Source organism: Pan paniscus, chromosome 13 (assembly GCF_029289425.2).
Source record: "Pan paniscus chromosome 13, NHGRI_mPanPan1-v2.0_pri, whole genome shotgun sequence".
Taxonomy (NCBI): domain Eukaryota; kingdom Metazoa; phylum Chordata; class Mammalia; order Primates; family Hominidae; genus Pan; species Pan paniscus.
The window spans coordinates 144,101,140-144,124,418 of record NC_073262.2 but is presented as its reverse complement, the minus strand read 5'-3'; the positions used below and the strand labels follow the sequence as shown (position 1 = coordinate 144,124,418).

The window sequence follows — 23,279 nt, the reverse complement described above, 5'->3', positions numbered from 1 at the left end:
ACAAAGAGGCTGATGACCCCTGCCTGGCGTGCAGACCAGGTAGGAGACATGGGGTGGGGATGGACTGGGGCAGCCTGTATTTTAATTTGCAAATGTTTTTATGTTCTCCATTTGTTTCTATCATGGTATCCTGCTCGTTTCAGAGATGCAGCGTTTTATTCCTGTGAAGGTTTTGTGAAAATGTAATACAGTGATACATTCACAAGGCTCAAATTCTGAAGGTTCAAAAATGAGTCCACAGTGCAAGTCTCCCTCTCAGCACTGTTCCAAAGCCTGCCAGCTTGGCCACTCTTCCCTGGGGCCATTAATGTCACCAGTTCATTTAATAGTGTGGAATATAGTGCACATATAATTTTCTCTCTTTTCCCCACAAGCAGTAGCTACTATACAGAGTTTTCAATCTTTTCTCCATGTAATGATGCATCTTGAAGGATGTCTCATTATTGGGACATAAAGAGCTGCTTCCTTGTTTGTACAGTTGCCCAATATTCTGTTCACATGGATGCACCACCATTTATTTAGCTGGCTTTTATTTATGTACTTATTTAGAGACAGGGTCTCACTCAAGGTGCCCAGGCTGCAGTGCAGTGGCACAATCTCGGCTCACTGTAGCCTCGACCTCCTGGGCTCAGGTGATTCTCCCACCTCAGCCTCCTGAGTAGCTGGGACTACAGGTACATGCCACTACACCCAATGAATTTTTGGTATTTTTAGTAGAGATGAGGTTTCTCCATGTTGCTCCAGCTGGTCTCAAACTCCTGGACTCAAGCAATCTGCCCACCTTAGCCTCCCAAAGTGCTGAGATTACAGGTGTGAACCACTGTGCCAGGCTATTTAACTGGCTTTCTAACGGTTAATTCCCAGAATTTTACTATCACAAACAAGGCTGATAAAAATTAAAAAATTACAAGATAAAATTTTACATTTCTGATAAAGAAGTATTCCTATTTCTCATAAGCATGAACTGTGAGCCCTTTCTGGGGCTCCTGGGAACATGTTGGCTTGCACTGTGACTTTGCCGCTGAAGGCTGTGAGATTCCAGCCTTCCCTACTCTGCAAAGTCAGGTCCCACTCCCTGTTTCATTTCCCAGCTTCCAAACATTGCTGCTATCCTCATCTTTCGTGGGCTGTTTTCCCATTCTTTGTTCTTACGGATTTAAATGTTTAAAAAATTCCTTCAACTGTCATTGTGTTCAGGGTTTTGAGGGAATAAAAATAAATACATATATTCAGTCTGCTATCTTCAATCTGAAGTTTCTAATCCCTTGCTTTTACGACTTCTTTAGGTTGTATTATTTGTTTTTTTCTGGAAATGTGGCAATGGCTCAGTTTGGATATGAGGTTTTCATCTCTGTGCAATGGGGGAACACTCATCAGCAGGTGTAGGCAGGGGATGCTCAGACCCTCCACCTGAAGGCATGGGTTGCTAAGGCTGGTCTCTATCATGGATTTTTATTGCTCTCTAATCACATTTAGTATGAAATGTAACATAATATTCTAAATTCAAAATTAATTTTTTTTCTGACAGGAAATTGAAACTTGATGGCTAGGTTGAGAAAAATAAGGAAAAGAAAACAATAATAAACATGGCTTGATGAGGGAGGCCTGAATCAGACCAAGCTCTTTTTGATAGTCACAGGTTAAAAGAGCCCACAAAGAAACAGGAGGTCATGCAGGCAATGGGCTCCCAGACTGCAATAGTGACAATTCCCACAATATTCAGCATCGAGGAGACCTTTTCAGGATTACCGTAGTCTATCAGAGGGGCAAAATTTTACAAGGGCCAGTGACTGGAGTGCTCCCAAAAGGAGGGGCCCAGACAAGTCGGACATATTTAGCCTGGGTGCGAGGGGACTTGGGGAGCCCCAGCAAGAGCTTTCTTCAGATATGCAAAGGGCCTGAATAAGGAGAAAAGCTCCTTCTAGTCGGCACTAGCAGTCACACTTAAGCTTCTTGGACATCACAAACCCCAGCATACACACACATAACCACAAATGGAAGTGAGCAGGCCATGCCCACCATTTATGTAATTATTTACCTATGCATCACAACTAATACAAACACCTCAGAAGACAACACTGACTCTTATCACAAGCAATCCCTCTGATATTTTCTATTCTATTCTAGTTTGTTTACTGAAATGATTACTGTAACCCACTCTAAAGCACTCACAGTCCAGCCCAGGTCACACCCACAGCACAGAGACTGCTCCACTGGAAAAAAAACAGGGTTGTGGTTTAGGATCCTAAGGGGGTAGGCCAAATCCCAGGAGGGAATGCGAAGTCCCAGAGGCAGTGGGCAGCCCTGGTGGGGCAGGAGGCAGTGGGGAATCCAAGGAGGCGGGAGGCAGTCCCAGGAAGCAGTGGGCTCCATGACATGGAGGATAGTCACACATGGTGTCAGAGAAGGACAAAAGAATAATTTCCCCACTGAGTAAGAGGTTGGATTGGATGATATGCAAAGCCCTTCTTCCAAATCAAGGCCCGTACTCATCAGGACAAATATTTACTAACATCTATAAGAACAAACCCCACCAGGTTGCAGAAAACCTCCCCTGCCCTGTTCTCACCCCTCCCTTCCCCACTGGCCTACCTGGAACACGAGTACACCCATGTGGGAAACTGCCAGTTGAATCTTGGTTCCTTCCCTGTCAGAAGCCATGTGAAATCTGATGCCGTACACTTCCAACTTTCGAGCAATTTCGAGCACCTGGAAATCCGACTCAGCAGGTGTCTGGCCCCTGTAATAAAAACCGGTAGAATCATACACTACAAACACTTGATTTCTGAAAGAGCCAAAATGCATTATAGAAGTGATCAGGAAAACCAACAATGAAGGCTTTGTGTGTTTAGAGGGCAGATGGTTCACTGTCTGTGTTTACCCACTACAAAAACAGCATACCACACGTGCAGGCCAAAGACATCCTCAGTTTTCTTCTATTCTGTAACTACTTTGTAACGGGTAGAACACTTTCTTTGCATACACTAGCTACTCAGCCTTACATCTGCTCGATAGTGACAAGGTTATACACAAATACTACTGGCAGAGACAAATTTTAAATCAGAAGAAACACCACAGAGGGCCGGGCACAGTGGCTGATGCCTGTAATCCCAGCACCTTGGGAGGCGGAGGCGGGTGGATCACCTGAGGTCAAGAGTTTGAGACCAGCCTGGACAACATGGCGAAACCCTGTCTCTGCTAAAAATACAAAAATTAGCCAGGCGTGGTGGCGGAGGTTGCAGTGAGCTGAGATCATGCCACTGCACTTCAGCCTGGGTGACAGAGCGAGACTCCATCTCTAACAATAATAATACTAATAATAAAATGAAAAAGAAAGAAAATGAGTGTGACGGGATAGTAGTGTTATCTATGGTATTTCTTTTCTTTTCTTTTTTTTGATGGAGTCTCACTCTGCTGCTCAGGCTGGAGTGAAATGGTGCAATCTTGGCTCACTGCAACCTCTGCCTCCCAGGTTCAAGCGGATTCTCCTGCCTCAGCCTCCTGAGTAGCTGGGACGACAGGTGCACGCTACCATGCCCAGCTTTTTGTATTTTTAGTAGAGACGGGGTTTGCCATGTTGGCCGGGCTGGTCTCAAACTCCTGACCTCAGGTGATCCGCCCACCTCGGCTTCTCAAAGTGCTGGGATTACAGGCGGGAGCCACTGCGCCCGGCCATCTCCTTTTCATCTTAAAAAATATTTTTTACTATCTGAAACACTTGTGTCTTATAAACCCATTTTCTCACTCACTCACTCGCTCATTCGTTTAGAGACAGGGTCTCACTCTGTTGCCCAGGCTGGAGTGTAGTGGCATAATCTTGGCTCACTGCAAGCTCTGCCTCCCAGGCTCAAGCGATCCTTTCGCCTCAGTCTCCTGAGTAGCTGAGACCACAGGCATGCACCACCACACTTGGCTAATTTTTTGTAGAGACAGGGTTTTGTCATGTTGCCCAGGGTGTCTTGAACTCCTGGACTCAAACTTGTCGGCCTCTCAAAGTGTTGGGATAACAGGCATGAGCCACTGTGCCCGACTTTTCTCTGCAGTTTCAAAGATCCAAAAGCAATGTGATAAAGTCAAGAAAAACACTTCTTTAATATCCTATTCAGTGATTATAAAGGTGTTTTCAGTGGATCACTGAAGAACCATCAGAATCATAAGACAATGTAAGAAATGTATAATAATTAAAATAAAGGTACAATATTGTCTTTAAAAAAAAACCTGAAGAATTATCAAAAGAAATAAGATGTGCAACGAAGCTGTGGTGACTGTGACAGACACAGTCTCAAATTAACGCAGTGAAGGCCTACAACGTAGAGCAGAGCTTCCTGCTTCCGCGCTTATTCGGCAAGAGTTCAACTGTATTCCCGTATGAAGCAGACCACATGACTCACCCTTCTGTTACCGGCTTTCTAGGGTTTTTAGCAGATACATGTGCACATGTACGCACACACGCATGCAGAGACACACAGGCACAAGAACATGTGCAAGTACACATAACCACAGTATACAATGTACACAGGAACACACATCAACACACATGAACACATGAGCCACACACAGAAACACACACAATGCATGCATAGGAACACATATAACATACATGCACACACGACCACACAGCCACACATGTATACACAGAACACACCCAGACACACCCAGACACACACACACACACACACACACACACAGAACTACCCTGAGGGTCCAGTTCTTTGTTCTTCCACAGGCAGGCTTCTTGACATAAGTGCCCAAAGATGTTGTCACTGTCTCCTCACTGCACTTTCAGTGTACTTGAATCTAGAATTCACCCTCACCACTCACTGAAGCTGCTGAAGGCGATACATTGCCACACTGCCAAGCTCAGAAACCTGCTCCTGTGCCTACCTCCCCAGGCCTGTAGTCTCCACACAAGAGGCTGTGGCCACTATCCTAAAACATGCTCTCTTGGCACCTGTGCCCTTCCATGCTTCTGGCTGCTAAAGGCTCTTGTGGATGCCTCCTCCTGCACTCAGCCTCTCAAATGTCAGTTCTTCAGGGGTTCATCCTGGGCTCTTCTCCCTTCCTGACCTGTATCTGCCCTCTGCCTAGCTGATTTCACCCACTGCACAGGTTAGTCCAGCCTACGTGCTGACAACACTCTCCCCAGCATCCCAAACCCACCCATCCACTAGGGACTGTCCTTCAGGTTGGACAGTTCGCAGCACAATGCCCAATTCTCCCTTCCTCATGTCCAGCCCCTGCTGTGTGTCTCAGCAGGGAGAGACTATCCCCAACCCTAGGAATACAGACTGAACCAGTGACCGTTTCCTGCTGGGATGGCACACAACACTAGCAGAGGGCCCTTGGCTCCATGGGTCAAGGTCTGGATGTGACACTCAGAACAGCTGTACCTTCCTCACTACCAGCCAGAATAATGGCAACACTTGAAAGAGGCAAAGCCAAGGGTACCCGGGAGAACAGAGCAGGAGCTCTACCTGTACTGCCCTGCATGAAGGCCTCCTCAAGGTCAGGTCAGGCAAATGGATGAGAAGCACCGACTTACACACACAAGATGCCCCACACCGCCATGTCCGAGATGGAGCTCTGCACGCATGGTCTCACCGTATGTACAATGGGGTAAAACAGTGCATGCCATGATGTGGGTTTGAGGATCACACAAAAATGCTCGTAAGAGCTGTCCGTAATTGCCACTACGGCCTCTCCAGTATCAGTTGGCACTTCTACCTCCAGCCCTTGAACCCAAACTGCCCATGCCACGCTGGAACCTCCCTCTCCTCTCTGCTTCCTTCTCCCTCCCTTCCCAGGCTGGTGCTTTGCCTGGAATGCTTCCTCCCTGGCTTTGTCCGCCTAGGTCCTCCCACGAGCCTCCTTGAGCCTGCCCTCGGCCTTCTTTCAGCTCACAGCGTATGAGCTATGCTCCTGCTACACTGCACACATTCTCATCTGTAGAAACGCATCTGTATATCTCATGACTGCCATGCTGTCGGGCACACAAAAGGCACTCCCCTGCAGACACAAGAGATCCCCCACACTGGGAGTGGTGAGGTGCACGAAATCCACACAGTCTTACGGGGTAAGGTAAGATCTGTATGGGTAGGCACCTCAGTCTGTGCCGTTCAAACCAGCTCCCCAGTGCTGACAGCAGTGGTGGATGCGTAGCTGGCACTCATACTCTGAAGGTGTGAAAGGGCAGCTGCCAGCAGGTCCCGGTAGAGCCTTAACGACACACATGAACATACATGATCTGACAAACAAACCTGCATTTCAACAGGATGTGTCACAAAGGCAAGGCTAAGTCCTCCTGACTCACTTTCACCAGCTGAGTGCTCCCCTTTGGTGACTAAAGCTCCCAGCCACCTGGGCCAGAGCCCAGAGCCCTTTCCCATACCGTTCTTCAATCCTTTTCCCCTTAGCTAGCACTCCTTCTCTAGGTCTCTATCACTTCCATCCAGAAAAACCCACCAGTATCAAGTCTTAGAGAAATCAAAACAAGATGAGACGAAGGCCATGGGTGCCAGGCGATTCCCAATGCCCTGACACAGGCAGACACTGTTAGCCTCACACAGTCCCCTCCTCCTCTACCACAGCACAGTGTCTTCCCCGTAGAGGACTCTTTCTGCCACACTGCAGAGACACTGCAGCAGCTGACACCCCCCCAATAGCCACCCCATCCTGCTCAGTAGCATCCTCCTCCCCCAGACCCTGATGTCTTTTCCAGCACCTTTTTTTTTTTTTCTTTGAGACGGAGTTTCACTCTGGTGCCAGGCTGGAGTGTAGTGGCGCGATCTTGTCTCACTGTAACCTCCACCTCCTGGGTTCAAGCGATTCTCCTGCCTCACCTCCCGAGTAGCTGGGACTACAGGTGCCTGCCATTAGCCCAGCTAATTTTTTGTATTTTTAGTAGAGATGGGGTCTCACTATGTTGGCCAGGCTGGTCTCAAACTCCTGACCTCAGGCAATCCACCTGCCTCAGCCTCCCAGGGTGCTGGGATAACAGGCATGAGCCACCGTGCCTGGCTTCTTCCAGCACCTTCTAAAGCAGCACATCGTGCAGGTGTGAAGGTGCTTCAGGCCAGGGCACCTGTGTGTCTGTGTGTCTGCCAAGCTGCCTCTGGCCGCAGCTGCACATCCTGAGGCCAGGAGCAATGGTCCTTATGTTAGAATCTTGCAGAAGTCACGACAACAGTCCTTTCTCGTTACACACTCTTTAGTCATTACTGTGGTGACAATGTGTTGACAGACAATTGTGATGACTTACACGTGCTTCTGATGGAATTCTAGTATCTTCTCAAGGCAGTGCTGCTGGCCAGGCAAATACGCGTTCGCTTTGAGGTGCTCTCGGTCCAGCGTTTCATCGTAATCTCCTATTTCCGCTGAGATAGGTTAAAAGTAAGTAACTAATTTTTAAATAAACTACAAGCATTTGTACGTGTCATTGCATACATTAAAAGTAAAAAAAAATTATCCCAAATTTGTAGCAAAAGAATATATCCCTAAAAAAGCAAGATTTTGTATTTAATTTTTCCAAATATTTTATGCTGTTAAAAGGCAAATATAATGGGAAGTGAAGAGGATTTCTTGAAGAACAAAGGCCTGATTAGTAACTCCAGGGAGGCAAACATTGATGAGTTTAATGTGTTTATTATTATTTTGACACAAGGTCTCGTTCTGTTGACCAGGCTGGAGTGCAATGGTGCGATCACTACTCACTGCAGCCTCAACCTTCCGGACTCAAGCAATCTGCCCGCCTCAGCCTCCTAAGTAGCTGGGACTATAGGTAAGCACCATCATGCCCAGCTAATTTTTGTATTTTTTGTAGAGATAAGGTTTTGCCACATTGCCCAGGCTGGTCTCAAACTCCTGGACTTAAGCAATCCTCCTGCCTTGGCCTCCCAAATGTGCTGGGAATATAGGCATGAGCTACTGCACCTGGACTACTATTATTTTTAAACTACACCTTAAACCTAAATTGTCTCAACATTATCATGATCAGGCTGAAGTATTTTATTTATTTTAGGATAATGTATTTTAAATGATTTTTTTCCTTCAGACCTTCTCAAATTTCTTGATGAATAATGTCTCTGTCTAATTTCATGTATTTTAAGGCCACAATGTCTTAATAACATAAAGTTCAATAATTTAAAGCAATATGCTTTTATTTTTAGACAATCTCATATTCACAGAGAAGTTACAAGCACAGTACAAGAGTTTTTTCTCCTTTGAGCCATTTGAGAGTGAGTTGCTAACATGTTACTTGCCATACTTCAGTATGGACTTCCTATAAACTACGACATTTGATACGGTTTGGCTGTGTTCCCACCCAAATCTCATCTTGAATTATAACTCCCACAAGTCCCACTTACTGTGGGAGGTACCCAGTGGGAGGTAACTGACTCATGGGGGCGGATCTTTTCCGTGCTGTTCTTGTAACAGTGAGACTTTCATGAGATCTGATGATTTTACAAGGGGCCGTTCCCCTGTACAAGCCTCTCTCGCTGCCGCCACATCTCTATCAGCAGTGTGGAAATGGACTAATACAATATTCTTACCCGCAGCCTTGTAAAACTACCCAGATCAGGAACAGGGCCACGATCTGAGGCTCCATGCCAGATGTGGACCCTAGTCATATTTTACCAACTGCCCAATTATGTTTTTTATAGCAAAAAGATCTGGTTCAGTCACACGTTGCATTCGTTGCCATGTGTCTACCTGAGAAGTCTTTCAGCCAAATGAGTAAGAACCAAAGTCACTTTGAAAACTTTTATTAATCAACACGTCCCCTGGTGGAGGATAGCAAACCCATAATAAAATTTATTATTTGAAGAAGGTATGTCTGGGGAAGGACCAAGGAAACTGCAAATAACCTATATACTTATTAATTCCTAAAATTTTGGAACTTTCTATGTCATATTTCCTGGATTCAAATTTCAGAAACATTAGTTCTGTGCCAGCTGTGGTCCCACCTCTAGTCCAGGAGCAATGTGGGTATTTCTGTTTTTCTATTCCCATCGCTGGGGGCTCGGCAAGGCGCCAGAACCTCCTCTTACACTTCTCATGGTTTATTTTTGAAGTAACTATAATTCTTGACACAGTTCTGAACCATCTCTTGATCTGTGTGAGATACTGAAGAAATGTCTTCTTTTTCCTTCATGGCTAACGCTTTACTAATCTGAGAGGACTGTAACTTTTATCCCAGTGAGGCCCTTTCCAGGGTTTGCTGAGAGTTTGGTTTATATTCTGACTCTTAGACTGAATATGCATTGCTGGTAAAATGCACAAAGGCATAAATGAGAGACAACCCAAAAGAAGGAACGTGGCTACAGATTTTGGCCTTGGCCTGTGTTTGCTACGTGGAAACTATTTGCCTCAAGGAGTTCCACTTTACAGAAGTTAATCTGTAGCTTATAAAAAACACTGAAGTTGAAACACCTCATTCTATGGTCAGGCTCACTAACTAGGCAAATACATCAGCAACTAATTGTAGTTCTGAGTGCGGGTATATCTGTGCCATGGTCAGTGCATGCTCCCCGCTGGCGGGGAGATACTCACACTGCAGGAGATGGGATGTGAGAAGGGCGGCTGTGGTGTCAGCACAGGTCAAACGCTCTTCCAGCAGGTCTCTCTTAAGTTGCAAGGCAAACAAGTATCTAGAAGAGAGTTCAAAATAAGACAGAGATCAATTCCAAATGTTCTCTGAATGTAACATAGACATGTCTCCACAGCAAGACAGCAAATGAGCCCTGGGAAGTGGCAGTGACCCAACAGTGAGCAAAATGCAAGGCGGTCACGAAACAGCAAAGTCACAAAAGGCCTTTCATGAAACAAACAGTCACCAAGTGAAGGTCAGATGACAAACCAACTCACCAGACTGAGTCACACACATGGGAGAGCGCAAAGAAAGTGCTGAACACACTGAGGCACTCTGATGTGAACAATAAAAAAAAGAAATTGGCCGGGGGCGGTGGCTCCCGCCTGTAATCCCAGCACTTTGGGAGGCTGGGGCGGGTGGATCACCTGAGGTCAGGAGTTCGAGACCAGCCTGACCAACATTGTGAAACCCTGTCTCTAAAAAAAGTGCAAAAACCAGCTGGGCGTGGTGTGCACACCTGTAATCCCAGCTACTTGGGAGGCTGAGGCAGGAGAATCGCCTGAACCCGGATGCAGAGGTTGCAGTGAGCTGAGATCATGCCACTGCACTCCACGTTAGGCAACAAGAGTGAAACTCTGTCTCGAAAAAAAAAAAAAAAAAGAAAGAAATTAGCCTTTTCAGGCATACCATCTACCCACATATAATTACACATCTGCAGCCATACCTTCAAGGAGGAAGGTCACAAATTCACATTACTTCTGTTAGTCACATAAAACTGCACTCACAGTTTTGGATGAAATAGGAGAAATATCCAATGAAAACACAGCTTAAAGCATGGCTGTGAAATTTTTTAACGGATTGATAATATCTGGTCTTGGCTAGGATCTGAGAAACAGGCACTTTGGAATACCATTAGTGAGAATGTAATGAGAGAAGGCAATTGAAAATATTTATATGTTCATTTATTCCATCAGCAAATAATTACTGAGCGTGAATTACGTTCTAGGTACTGTTCTGGGAGCTGGAAATGCAAAGGTAAGCAAGACCAACCCCCATCCCTAGTGGAATTCATGCCCCAGTGCACAATATTAAAATTTACCACATTCTCTTAAAATTCAGGATGTACATACCCTTTAACACAGCAATTCCATTTCTACAAACTTTCCTAGACTAATATTCCCATAGTTCACAAAGGTATGTGAACAATGTTTCTCTGCAGCATTATAACAGAGAAATATTGGAAATATGGATGAATATGAGAACGATGAAATTATGTTACAGCCTAATTTAGTATATTTTTATATATAATATGGAAAAATGTCCACAGCATGCTTAATAAGTGGGGGGAAAAAATCAACCTACAGTTCAATACGTATCATTTGATATTGTTTTATAACATTTGTAATTTCTTTAAAGTTCTGATATCTATGTGTTTATTGCACATCTATGCTTTCATCTGAAAGATACGTACTTATGCGGAGAATAAGGTGCTGGGTAAATGGAGAACTTTTACTTTTTACTTATCTTTGTTTACTTATTTTTTTTGAGACAGGCTCTCACTCTATTGCCCAGGCTGGAGTGCAGTGGCGCTACCACAGCTCACTGCAGCCTCAACCTCCTAGGCTCAAGTGATACTCCTGCCTCCGCCTCCAGAGTAGCTGGACTACAGGTGCATGCCACCATGCCTGGCTAATTTTTTGATATTTTGTAGAGATGAGGTCTCCCCATGTTGCCTAGGCTGGTCTTGAACTCCTGAGCTCAAATGATCCCCCCACCTTGGCGTCCTGAAGTGCTGGAATTACAGGTGTGAGCCATTGCACCTGGCCCTTAGCTTTATTTGGAAAAAAAATTCTTTTACCACAAACATGTACATTTTTATAAACAGAAAAAAGAATCCTCCACATAAATATGGGGGAGAAGGGAGTAACTATAATACTGAGTTACCAGCATGAGTCCTAGAACTTGAGACCCAGGATCCTGAATGAGGGGACACTTTGTTATCCATCATTTTCAGATATCTATCTATCTATCTATCTATCTATCTACTATCTATCTATCTATCTATCTATCTCTATTTAAAAGTGATTCCCTCAAAAGAGACTTTTTTTTTGGTAAATGTCAGGCATTTAATACACTATTAAGATCTATGGTCACTCATAAAAATACTTTTTGCCATCTTTGGAGTTTCCTAAACCTTTAAAAATAAGAGGGTGAACTAATGTGGTCTCTCCATTTCCTTGCAGCTGACATTCTACGATTTTGTGTTGCTAAAATGATATGCAGAAACCTTTAAAAGAGAGTTCATAAGACATCTGATTCATTTATGAGTACACTTTTAGCCAGAAGGCAAAAAAGTTATTGATACCACTACAACATCATAGTTCTCTTTTATATCTAATTTTGGGTTTTCAGTTGCTTTTTAGGTTATTCCTCTATTCTTCATAATATAATTGATATGTGAACAAATACAAAAAACACAAAGAAAAAAACCTTCCATAACCTTACTGTCCAGATGAAACAATTGTTAATATTTTCTTTTTTTTTTTTGAGACAGAGTTTCGCTCTTGTTGCCCAGGCTGGACTGAAATGCCAATCTCGGCTCACTGCAACCTCTGCCTCCTGGATTCAACAGATTCTCCTGCCTTAGCCTCCCAATTATCTGGGATTAAAGATGCCTGCCACCACGCCTGGATAATTTTCTTTTCTTTTTTTTTTTTGAGACGGAGTCTCGCTCTGTTGCCCAGGCTAGAGTGCAGTGGTGTGATCTTGACTCACTGCAAACTCCGCCTCTCGGGTTCACGCCACTCTCCTGCCTCAGCCTCCTGAGTAGCTGGGACTACAGGTGCCCGCCACCATGCCCGGCTTATTTTTTGTATTTTTAGTGGAGACGGGGTTTCAAAACTGTGTTAGCCAGGATGGTCTCGATCTCCTGACCTCGTGATCTGCCCGCCTTGGCCTCCCAAAGTGCTGGGATTACAGGCGTGAGCCATTGCACCCTGCCATCTTTAGATCATTCCTATAAAGAATTGATCTTTAATTCAAAATAGCAGCACAAAAGAAGTGACCCAAAGTATTTCTGCTCCATAAATTCTTAAGGACTAACACACTGGGTACTTCTACCAATTAAGTATATTTTATTGATAAATAAGTATATATGAGCAAAATCCCTGAGAACCTTATGAACATGCATAAATCTATGTTCATTTGGAAAATGTAAGTTCAATATGACCCTAACATCCCATTCCATTTTTTATTTTCAAATTTGTACCGTAAACCTTACACTGAAGTCTTATTCACATGTGTCTGTGCAAGGGTCAACTGCCAACATGCTTCTTTTAACCACTCTACATTCATGGTCACTTTTCTGTGTATATCAGGCTTATTCATTCTTTCAATGAGCCAGGTGCTGTGGGAGATAACAGGTGAATACAAGATTCCTGCTGACAACAGCTTCAGCTCTGTGAGCTCTTTACCTTGTATATTCTTCTTGTAGCTGACCAGGATCAGGTGGAAAAAATTTTACAGCTAGGCGAAGCACCACATTCTTTGGCCCTATAACAAAAAAAATTTAAACTTCACAAATAAGGCCGATCTTTGCATTTATTCTCTCTTCATATATTACTGTATAACTGAGGTCATGCTTCCAAGTGGACTGTTACAGCAAATCTTTTCAAATAATATGATATTAAGAAATTTCTGCCCAGGTGTGGTGGTGTGTGCCTGTAATCCCACCCCTTTGGGAGGCTGAGGTGAAAGGATGGCTTGAGGCCAGCAGTCTGAGGTTGCAGTGTGCTACAACTGCACCACTGCACTCCAGCCTGGGCAGCAGGGTGAGACCCTGTCTCCGAACAAAAGAAAAAACAAAGAAGCATTTTCTGTATATGAATTTATGAGTCCCAAGTACCAATCACATATATATATAGAATTTTAAAATCTTTTGCATTAAGCAGGGATTACTCAAGGAAGCCTTAAAAACAAGTAGGGCTGGGCGCGGTGGCTCACGCCTGTAATCCCAGCACTTTGGGAGGCTGAGGTGGGCGGATCACAAGGTCAGGAGATCGAGACCATCCTGGCTAACACAGTGAAACCCCGTCTCTATTAAAAATACAAAAAAATTAGCCGGGTGTGGTGGCGGGTGACTGTAGTCCCAGCTACTCCGGAGGCTGAGGCAGGAGAATGGCGTGAACCTGGGAGGCGGAGCTTGCAGTGAGCCGAGATCGTGCCACTGCACTCCAGTTTGGGTGACAGAGCGAGACTCCGTCTCAAAAAATAAATAAATAAATAAATAAATAAAAACAAGTAGGAAATTGCACATTAAAAAATTTAAATAGGCTGGGTGCAGTGGCTCACATCTGTAATCCCAGCACTTTGGGAGGCGGAGGCTGGTGGATCACTTGAACCCAGGAGTTTCAGACCAGACTGCGCAACATGGTGAAATCCCATCTCTACCCGCCCTTCTCCCCACCAAAAAAACCCCAAATTAGCCAGATATGGTGGCGCATGCCTGAAGTTCCAGCTACTTGGGAGGCCAAGGTGGGAGGACTGGTGGAGCCCAGGAGGCAGAGGCTGCACTGAGCTGAGATCACACCACTGCACTCCAGGCTGGGTGACAGAACGAGACTGCCCACCCCTCCACACACACAAACATGCGCGTGCTCTCTCTCTCTCTCTATATATATACACACAGACATATATATACCCACACATACATATATATATATATAAAGAGAGAGAGAGAGACATTTTTTCCCCAGTTTATGTTTTTGTTTTGTTTTGTTTTTGAGACAGAGTCTCTCTCTGTCACCCAGGCTGGGGTGCAGTGACGTGATCTCGGCTCACTGCAAGCTCCGCCTCCCAGGTTCATGCCATTCTCCTGCCCCAGCCTCCTGAGTAGCTGGGACTACAGGCGCCCCCCACCATGCCCCTACACCTGGCTAATTTATATTTTTAGTAGAGGCGGAGTTTCACCGTGTTAGCCAGGATGGTCTCGATCTCCTGACCTTGTGATCTGCCCACCTCGGCCTCCCAAAGTGCTGGGATTACAGGCGTGAGCCACCGTGCCCGGCCCCCAGTTTATGTTTTAGGGAAAAAAATGATAAATGAAAAAGTTTTTTTTAAAAAAAAGTTAATGTGTTTACATCTACTTTTTTTTTCTCAGATGCAGTCTCAATCTCTTGCCCAGGCTGAAGTGCAGTGGTGTGATCTTGGCTCACTGCAACCTCCGCCTTCCAGGCTCAAGTGATTCTCCTGCCTCAGCCTCCTGAGTAGCTGAGATTATAGGCATGCGCCATCACGCCTAGCTAATTTTTGTATTTTTAGTAGAGACAGGGTTTCGCCATGTTGGCGAGGCTGGTCTCGAACTCCTGACCTCAGGTGATCTGCCCGCTTGGGCCTCCCAAATTGCTAAGATTACAGGCATGAGCCCCCACACCGGGCCAGTATTATTAATAGTAATAAAAACACATTATTTTTGAAATCTGATTACTGTAAAGGTACATTATCTTAGTTTATTGGTAGAAAACAGTTATTTTTTTTCTTTCCTCAGAGATCCTTGTTCTGATATAATGAAGTTATTTCTACACGTTTTTCTTCAATTTATAATAGTAATACAAAAAATTATGGGTGACTCAGACAACTATAGACTTCATCTGACACAATTACACAAGAACTGAGAAGTGCTACTATATGCCTTAGTTAAAAAAATTTAATAAGTAGATGAACGAAAATAATTATCTTGAGACTGAGGTGGGAAGATAGCTTGAACCCAGGAGGTTGAGGCTGCAGAGAACTGTGTTCACACCACTACACTCCAGCCTGGGCAACAAATAGCGAGACCCTGTCTCAAAAATAATAATATAATTGTTATTATTATATTCACAATTACAATTATGTTTATAACTGTAAAACAGTATCAACTATTTTATTAAAAGCTATTTAAAAGAAGAATCTCAATGTCTTTTCATAATCAAGGGAGAAACTGCAGTTACTTTTGCATATTGGCCAAAAATTAAGATGATATCAAACAGCATATGCTCTTATTTCCAAATGTGAAGCAAGTCACCTAGAATCTTCTGAGTTAAAATTACTAAAACTAAAGAGCAAAATGACTTCCAAGTTTGTCCGCTATTGGTGATTACTTCTTGCTAACCATACACGGTGGTGATAATGAACAGTTGAACATGCCTTTTAAACATTCCAGGACAACACATCTTAAACAAACAGATTTTAAAGAGTTAAACCAAGGACTTACTTCGTATTTGCCTAATGATGGGTTTCATAGGTTCAAGCCAAATCTAAAGAAGAGTTAACAGAAGAAATCCAATCTATTAAATAATGTATCTATTTAACAAGTATGCTATAAAAACAAAAATGGTTATAATAAGATAAATTTTTATGTCAGGAAAATTTTGACTCTACCCCCCCTCTTAAAGGTTGAATCCTGATAAAACAAACTGTACAAGAAGGACAGCAATGCCTGCTTTGGGAAGCATGGGAAGACATTAAAATTGCTGTTTGATACTGGATACCTCTATTCAGTTGCTGCTATGCGCAGAATGGGTCCTAATAATTATTTGTGGGAATTTGTTAACACCAAACAAATATTTGGTACTACTGCATTTGTGAACAAACTGATGAGCGGGCTTCTGCAAAAAAGAGGTACGTCATGTCACCAGAACAGGAGACTTGGATAAATCTGGTCGCACTGCCAAGGGTATCTGAAAGGCTGGACAGAACTTAATAACGCTGACATGCTTTTTGAACTAAAAGGTTGATGTATGGTTCTTTGAAACAGTTCTATCTATAAATATTAAAACTCCACACTTTTTAAGGTTGCATCTATTAAGTAAAATGAGGCATAACTGGTTAAGTTTGCTACAAGCCCACTTTCGAAATGATTTTCATACAGGATGTATTAGAGGTTGCTTTTATACCTTTTAAGAGAGTTTCCTCAGCACATGTGCTAACGAACAGAACACATTTAGGGAGAGTGTGAATTCAGGCTTGGATTAAAGGCAGACATATTCTCTACAGCTAACAAGAATATATTTTAATAGCAAAAACATTTAATGCTGATGATGTGGCAATGATGAAAGATCTTGCGGCTGTCATCACAGCAGGCCCAAAGGCTCCACGCGTGGGCACGTCATAAGCACTTACCCAGTAGGACTGAGTATTTTGAAACTCCAACCCGAAGTAGTCACATTCTACCAGGTTTAAACGCTTCCACACTTGTGTCAGTAATACCTGGCCATCGCATTTAGGCTGTGCAGAGAGAGGTGGGAAAAATAACAAGGATTGAAAGACTAAACAGCAAGGGTTTATGAAAACTGTGCATAAAACTACTTTCCCACACATAAAATCACTTTGTCTTCCAGTGTATAACTAAGATTTATAAACTATATATATAAAAAAAAAGTCTGAAGCATTTGTGCTCAGAAACTGGCAACAAAATAAATAAAGCTAAAAAATTCCTTCCATTTTACATTTAGTGTGTTTTCAGTCCTATTTCTTTGTAACTTTAGGCTATAGAAACCATTTCTAGTTTTGATTTCGATATTTACACCAGGTGCGGTGGCTCACGCCTATAATACCAGCAATTTGAGGCTGAGGTGGGTGGATTGCTTGAGCCCAGGAGTTTGAGACCAACCTAGGCAATACAGTGACACCTCACCTCTACCCAACTTAAAAAATTAGCCGAGCGCAGCGGTGCCCACCTGTATTCCCAGCTACTCAGGTGGCTGAGGTGTGAGGATTGCTTGAACTTGCGAGGAGGCTGCAGTGAGCCATGATCGTGCCACTGCACTCCAGCCTGGGTGACAGAGTGAGACTTTGTCTCAAAAAAATGTAATTTTAATATTTACTAAAAAGCTAAAGTCTTAGAGTCTTTATTTATATAAGATCCCAGTAAATAATTATTTGGTCAATCGGAAATTACAAAGAGAAAAAAATATTATTTGGTAGCATTTCACATCAATGAGAAGAACTGTTCATAAAGGAGGTGGGGCAACCGACTCTCCCATTAAGGAAAAGAATGGGCTGAGCATGGTGGCTCACGCCTGTAATCCCAGCACTTTGTGGGGCTGAGGCAGGAGAATTTCTTGAGTACAGGAGTTCAGGATAAGCCTGGGCAACATGGCAAAACACTGTCTCTACAAAAAAAAAAAAAAAAAAAAAAAAATATATATATATATATATAAATTAGCTGGGTGTAGTGGCGTGCACCTGTAGTCCCAGCTAACTCAGGAGGCTGAGGTGGGAGGATCACCTGAGCCCAGGAGGCAGAGGTTGCAGTGAGTTGAGATTGTGCCACTGCATTCCACCTTGGGTGACAGAGTAAGACCCTGTTTCAAAAAACAGAAGAAGAAAAATGGAAATAGAGTTTTATTGTACATTACTCACAAAAATAAATTCCAGTGGACCTAAAGACCAGAATCAAACAGAGAAGAATCTCTATAATCTTGGGAAAGGTAAAGTCTTCCTAAGCATAGCAAAAAGGAAAGATGGACAGACTTGACTTAAATAAAAGTGAAAAACATCTGAACAGAAACACATTTAACAAAGTTATCTAGAATCACAATGGAAAAAGTTACAATGTTTTATTTTGCTCTTATTAGATGAAGATGTACAAATGGCTACTATGCATTTAAAAAGATACTAAATTTCTTTAATAATAAAACAGTAAGATATTTTTCACCCATCAAAGAGGGTTAGAATGATGATGCCAATATTGGTGTGTCTGTGAGAAACAGCCACTTTCACAGAGTGCTGGGAAGAATGTAAGTTCATATGACCTGTGGGGGGATAATTTGAAAACACCTTTTAAAATTTAAAGTGTGCATTTACCTTTGCCCAGCAATTCTACTTCTAGAACTTTTTCCTACAGATACTTTCATACAACTGTACAGACCTAAACATGTTAAGGACAAATTCAGTAAAGAATTGGTAAAATAGGCCGGGCGCGGTGGTTCATGCCTGTAATCCCAGCACTTTGGGAGGCTGAGGTGGGTGGATCATCTGAGCTCAGGAGTTCGAGACCAGCCTAGCCAACATGGCAAAACCTTGTCTCTACTAAAAATACAAAAATTAGCCGGGTATGGTGGTGCACGCCTGTAATCCCAGATACTCAGGAGGCTGAGGCAGGAGAATAGCTTGAACCCGGGAGGCGGACGTTGCAGTAAGCCGTGAGCCAAGATTGCGCCATTGCACTCCAGCCTGGGCGACAAGAGCGAAACTCCGTCTCAAAAAAAAAAAAAAGAATTGGTAAAATAAATAATGACATATCCATAATGGACAACTATGCAACCCTTAAAAAGAACACAGAACCCTCTATTGTGTTATCATTGAAAAAAGTCTACAACACATAGTTTAATTAAGAAAAAAATAAAAGGGACTCTGGGCATGGTGGCTCACGCCTGTGAACTCAGCAACCTGAGGGAGGAGGATTGCTTGAGGCCTGGAGTTCAAGATCAGACGGCACAACAAAGAGAGACCCTGTCTCTACAAAAGATAAAAATTAAAAGGAAAAAGAAAAAAAGGCCTCCATTTCTATACAATGTATATAACGATTCCATTTTATTAAAAACACATATGCCCCATGGATACATTTATATGTAATAAAAATAAGTTTGGAAGGCTGTTCACTAAATCTTTAAAAGTAACCATCATTAAAGAACTAAGCAGAGGTGGAGGTGGGGGCAAGAGCATTCTTACTTCTTCACTTCTATAACATCTCCATTTTTAACCAATAGGCATATATCATCTTCACAATTAATAAACAATATGTGCAAACTGGGGGAGGCAAATCTCATTGTTCCAAAGGACATTATGGCCCTTGAGGTTTAGTCACCAGGTTCTCACTGTGTAAGAAATAAAACCTTGCAAATCCATTGTAACAAAGCAGCATACGGAATGAAAGTACAAGGAACACCTCTTTAAAATGGAAAGGTGAGCTATGAAGTGACCTGACATTGTACATACAATTTCTAAAGAACAAAAGGGCAAATCTGTGTTGAACTTGCTCTGACATAATCTCTTAGGGCCTTCTCCAGTAAGAACTTACTCTGATGCCTGTGGGCATCTGGGAGGAGGCATGCCAGCGCTCCACATGTGGGTCCATCAGGATGGGGAGAATGCAGCCAGACCAGGGTTTCTGAGACTGTTAACTAGTCAGAAATTATGAACCGTGGAGTATGCCGCACTAACTCACTGTGGGCCCAAACAACCCTATGAAGTTCTTTCAAAGCCATACTGTCTGTCCACACCTCCATCCAGGATCACCAGGACAGTCCTCCTCATGACTCTCCCTGAGTCAGGACTTGGGGTGGGGAGGCTACATACAACCAAGTCCCTCACCCTGATACAGCCTCACACTACCTGGCTTCACCTGAGTGCAGGGATAATGACACGCCCAGGCTATTCCCTTAGAGAAGAATTCTCTCTCACTTCCCTTCTATCAGTCTCCAGTGAATGCTTTGAGAATCTGATAAAAAGTCAGCTCATTTGTGGTCTCTCTTCATCCAGTCAATTCTACCTAATTACCACACCAGTTGGTACTCGACTCTAGAACTGCCCTTTGGCATTGCTGCTGACTGTGACCCGTTTATTTGTTTGGGTGTGTTCCTCCTACCAGATGGCAAGTTTAAAGGGCAAGGACTGCACCTTCTCCATCCTAGTAGCTCCAGCTCTGGCTCACAGGAGAGGCACCACACACGGCCAGATTCCCGGACTGTCCACCACTGCTCCTGATTCTGACGGCTGTTGTGGGAGGTTGAGTGTGCACTTCAGGTGGCACAGAGAATATGAAATTCTCTTAGCTCTCCCCTCTTTTTCAACTACCTGGCTGCCCCTGTGAGTCAATGGGGAGGTCAGGGTTCCCCGTCCTACCTGAGCCCCTGCACTGCCTAGGGTAGTGTGGCCAGAGTGTGCTCCAGGAGCCCTGCCCGACTACACTAATGAAGGCGATAGACACTAACCACGCAGGTGCAAGCACATTCACAAGGCACCTGTTAACCAGCAATGTCCAACACCCAGGACAGGGTTTGTAAATACGGGCACAAAAATTCACAGTTATATGGGTATTTGTATATATACACACAAACAAACATATGTATGTGTGTTTAACCTTCAGTACAGGGAGGATGATCTTTTCATGAATGGTGCCAGGGAAACTGCATATCCATACAGGTGAAAATAAGCACTGACTCCAACCTCACACCATGCACAAAATTAATTCAATATGAATCACGGAAAGGCACAACAATAAAGCTTGGGGTAGGCAAATATTTCTCAAACAGGACACAAAAAACACTAGCTCCCCCACCCCCAAAAGACTGATGTCGACTACCTGAATATTACAACCTTCTGTATATCAAAAGACACTGTTAAGATAGGAAAAAGGCAAGCCACAAAATAGAAGATAGTTGCAATACAAAAACCCAACAAAGAGGCTGGGTGTGGTGGCTCATGCCTGTAATCCCAGCACTTTGGGAGGCCGAGGCAGATGGATCATGTGAGGTCAGGAGTTTGAGACCAGCCTGACTAAAAATACAAAACTTTCACTACTCTCTACTAAAAATACCAAAATTAGCCGGGTGTGGCGGCGTGTGCCTGTAGTTCCAGCTACTTGGGAGGCTGAGACAGGAGAATTGCTTGAACCTGGGAGTGGAGGTTGCAGTAAGCTGGGATCATGCCACTGCACTCCAGCCTGTGCGAGAGAGCTAGACTCCGTCTCAAAAACAAACAAACAAACCCAACAAAGGTCTTGTAGTCAACATATATAAAGATTTACAAATCATAAGGAAAAACCAGACAACCCAATTAATGACAAATGGGCTGAAAGACTTAAATAGGCACTTCACAAAAGAGGATATTCAAATGTCCAATAAACAACAAGAAAAGTTGGACAATATTACATCAAGGAAATGCACACTAAAACCACAATAAGATACCACTAGACCCTCACTAGAATAGCTGGGAATATAAAAATGGATAATCCTAATGTGGGCAAGAAAAGTAGAACATCTGGAGTCTCAAACACTGTAAATTTGTATTATCTCTTTGGAAAACTGACAGTATCTACTAAAGGTATACGGAAGTATACCCTATAACCTAGCAATTCCAGTCCGGGGTATAAACCCAACAGAAATATCTGTTTATAGAGACCTAAAGACAAATTCAAGACTGTCTGGTTGGGTGCGGTGGCTCACGCCTGTAATCCTAGCACTTTGGGAAGCCGAGGCAGGCAGATCACCTGAGGTCAGGAGTTCAAGACCAGCCTGATCAACATGGTGAAACCCCATCTCTATTAAAAATACAAAAATTAGCCGGGCGTGGTGGCACACGCCTGTAATCCCAGCTACTTGGGAGGCTAAGGCAGGAGAGTTGCCTGAACCTGGGAGGCAGAGGTTGCAGTGAGCCAAGATTGCGCCACTGCACTCCAGCCTGGGAGACAAAGCAAGACTGTCTCAAAAAAAAAAAAAAAAAGAATGTTCACAGAAGCTTTACTCATAGGAGCTCAAAACTGGAAACTACCAAAATGTCAATTAAACAGCAGAATGGATAAACAGTGATTTGTTTTTACAATGGAATACTACCCAGCAACGAACAAACAAGCAAACCACAGCTATACCAACAACACTGATAATTTTCACATAGTACATATTGTATTCATGTACCTGATAAATATATTCATACTTAAATGAACCTGAAGATCTGGCAAAACTAATTTATAATGCTAAAGATCAAAACAGTGGCTACTTTTGGGGGTCATAACTGAGACAGGCACAGGGAGCCTGTTCTACTCCATTCTCTGGGTGGGGATACATAAGTGTATACATATGAAAAATTATCAAGCTGCACACATAAGACACATGCACTTTCTTATGTAAGTTATATTTCAATAAGAATGTAATTAAAAGGAAAAAAGGGCCAGGCATGGTGGCTCACGCCTGTAATCCCAGCACTTTGGGAGGCCGAGGTGGGCAGATCACGAGGTCAGGAGATCGAGACCATCCTGGCTAACATGGTGAAACCCCATCTCTACTAAAAATGCAAAAAAAATTAGCCGGGCGTGGTGGCAGGCGCCTGTAGTCCCAGCTACTTGGGAGGCTGAGGTAGGAGAATGGTGTGAACCTGGGAGGCGGAGGTTGCAGTGAGCCAAGATCATGCCACTGCACTCCAGCCTGGGCGACAGAGCGAGACTATCTCAAAAAAAAAAAAAAAAAAAAAAAAAAAGGAAAAAAGGTTTAAAAAACCTTTGGAGTTCATGAAAATTGATCTTTCACATTTTATAATAATCCTCTCTACAAAAGTCTCTGAGCTGTGAACTTCGCCTCTGCTTGATACACCTAGAACCTACAACTCAATGAAGCAGCTGATTCTACCGCTGGACAGTTCTGCTTGCAAATAATTCCTAGCCTTTCGTCTAAATGTCTCTCCAACCTCTACCTCCCTAAATCCTCACCTGATCAGTCTCTTCTGGACACAGTTCAGCTTACCAAGGTCTCTTTTAAAATGGTCACACAGAACAGAATACATATCACAGAAATTACCCAAAAAAAGACGAGTTTGGTACAGTGCCTACACTATGAAGTTTGATCACTTAACATAGATCACCATATGCAAATTAAGTTATTCAGAGAACAAAACTTTATACTTCATGAGAACAAATTTTCTAAGGGGACTACACCAA

The 23,279-nt window shown here is 43.4% G+C and overlaps 1 protein-coding gene across 4 annotated transcripts in view; it reads right to left on the bottom strand.

Moving 5' to 3' along the window:
* FARP2 (FERM, ARH/RhoGEF and pleckstrin domain protein 2) overlaps positions 1 to 23,279 on the bottom strand; it is a 139,241-nt gene that overhangs the window by 73,521 nt on the left and 42,441 nt on the right. For all 4 annotated transcript variants that reach the window (XM_034955575.3, XM_034955576.2, XM_034955577.3 and 1 more), the window contains exons 3-8: positions 16,748 to 16,852; positions 15,840 to 15,882; positions 13,063 to 13,141; positions 9,550 to 9,647; positions 7,259 to 7,373; positions 2,593 to 2,740 (exon numbers count right to left, since the gene is read on the bottom strand). In XM_034955575.3, the coding sequence (XP_034811466.1) occupies positions 2,593 to 2,740; positions 7,259 to 7,373; positions 9,550 to 9,647; positions 13,063 to 13,141; positions 15,840 to 15,882; positions 16,748 to 16,852 (588 nt within the window). The remainder of the gene's footprint in view (positions 1 to 2,592; positions 2,741 to 7,258; positions 7,374 to 9,549; positions 9,648 to 13,062; positions 13,142 to 15,839; positions 15,883 to 16,747; positions 16,853 to 23,279) is intronic.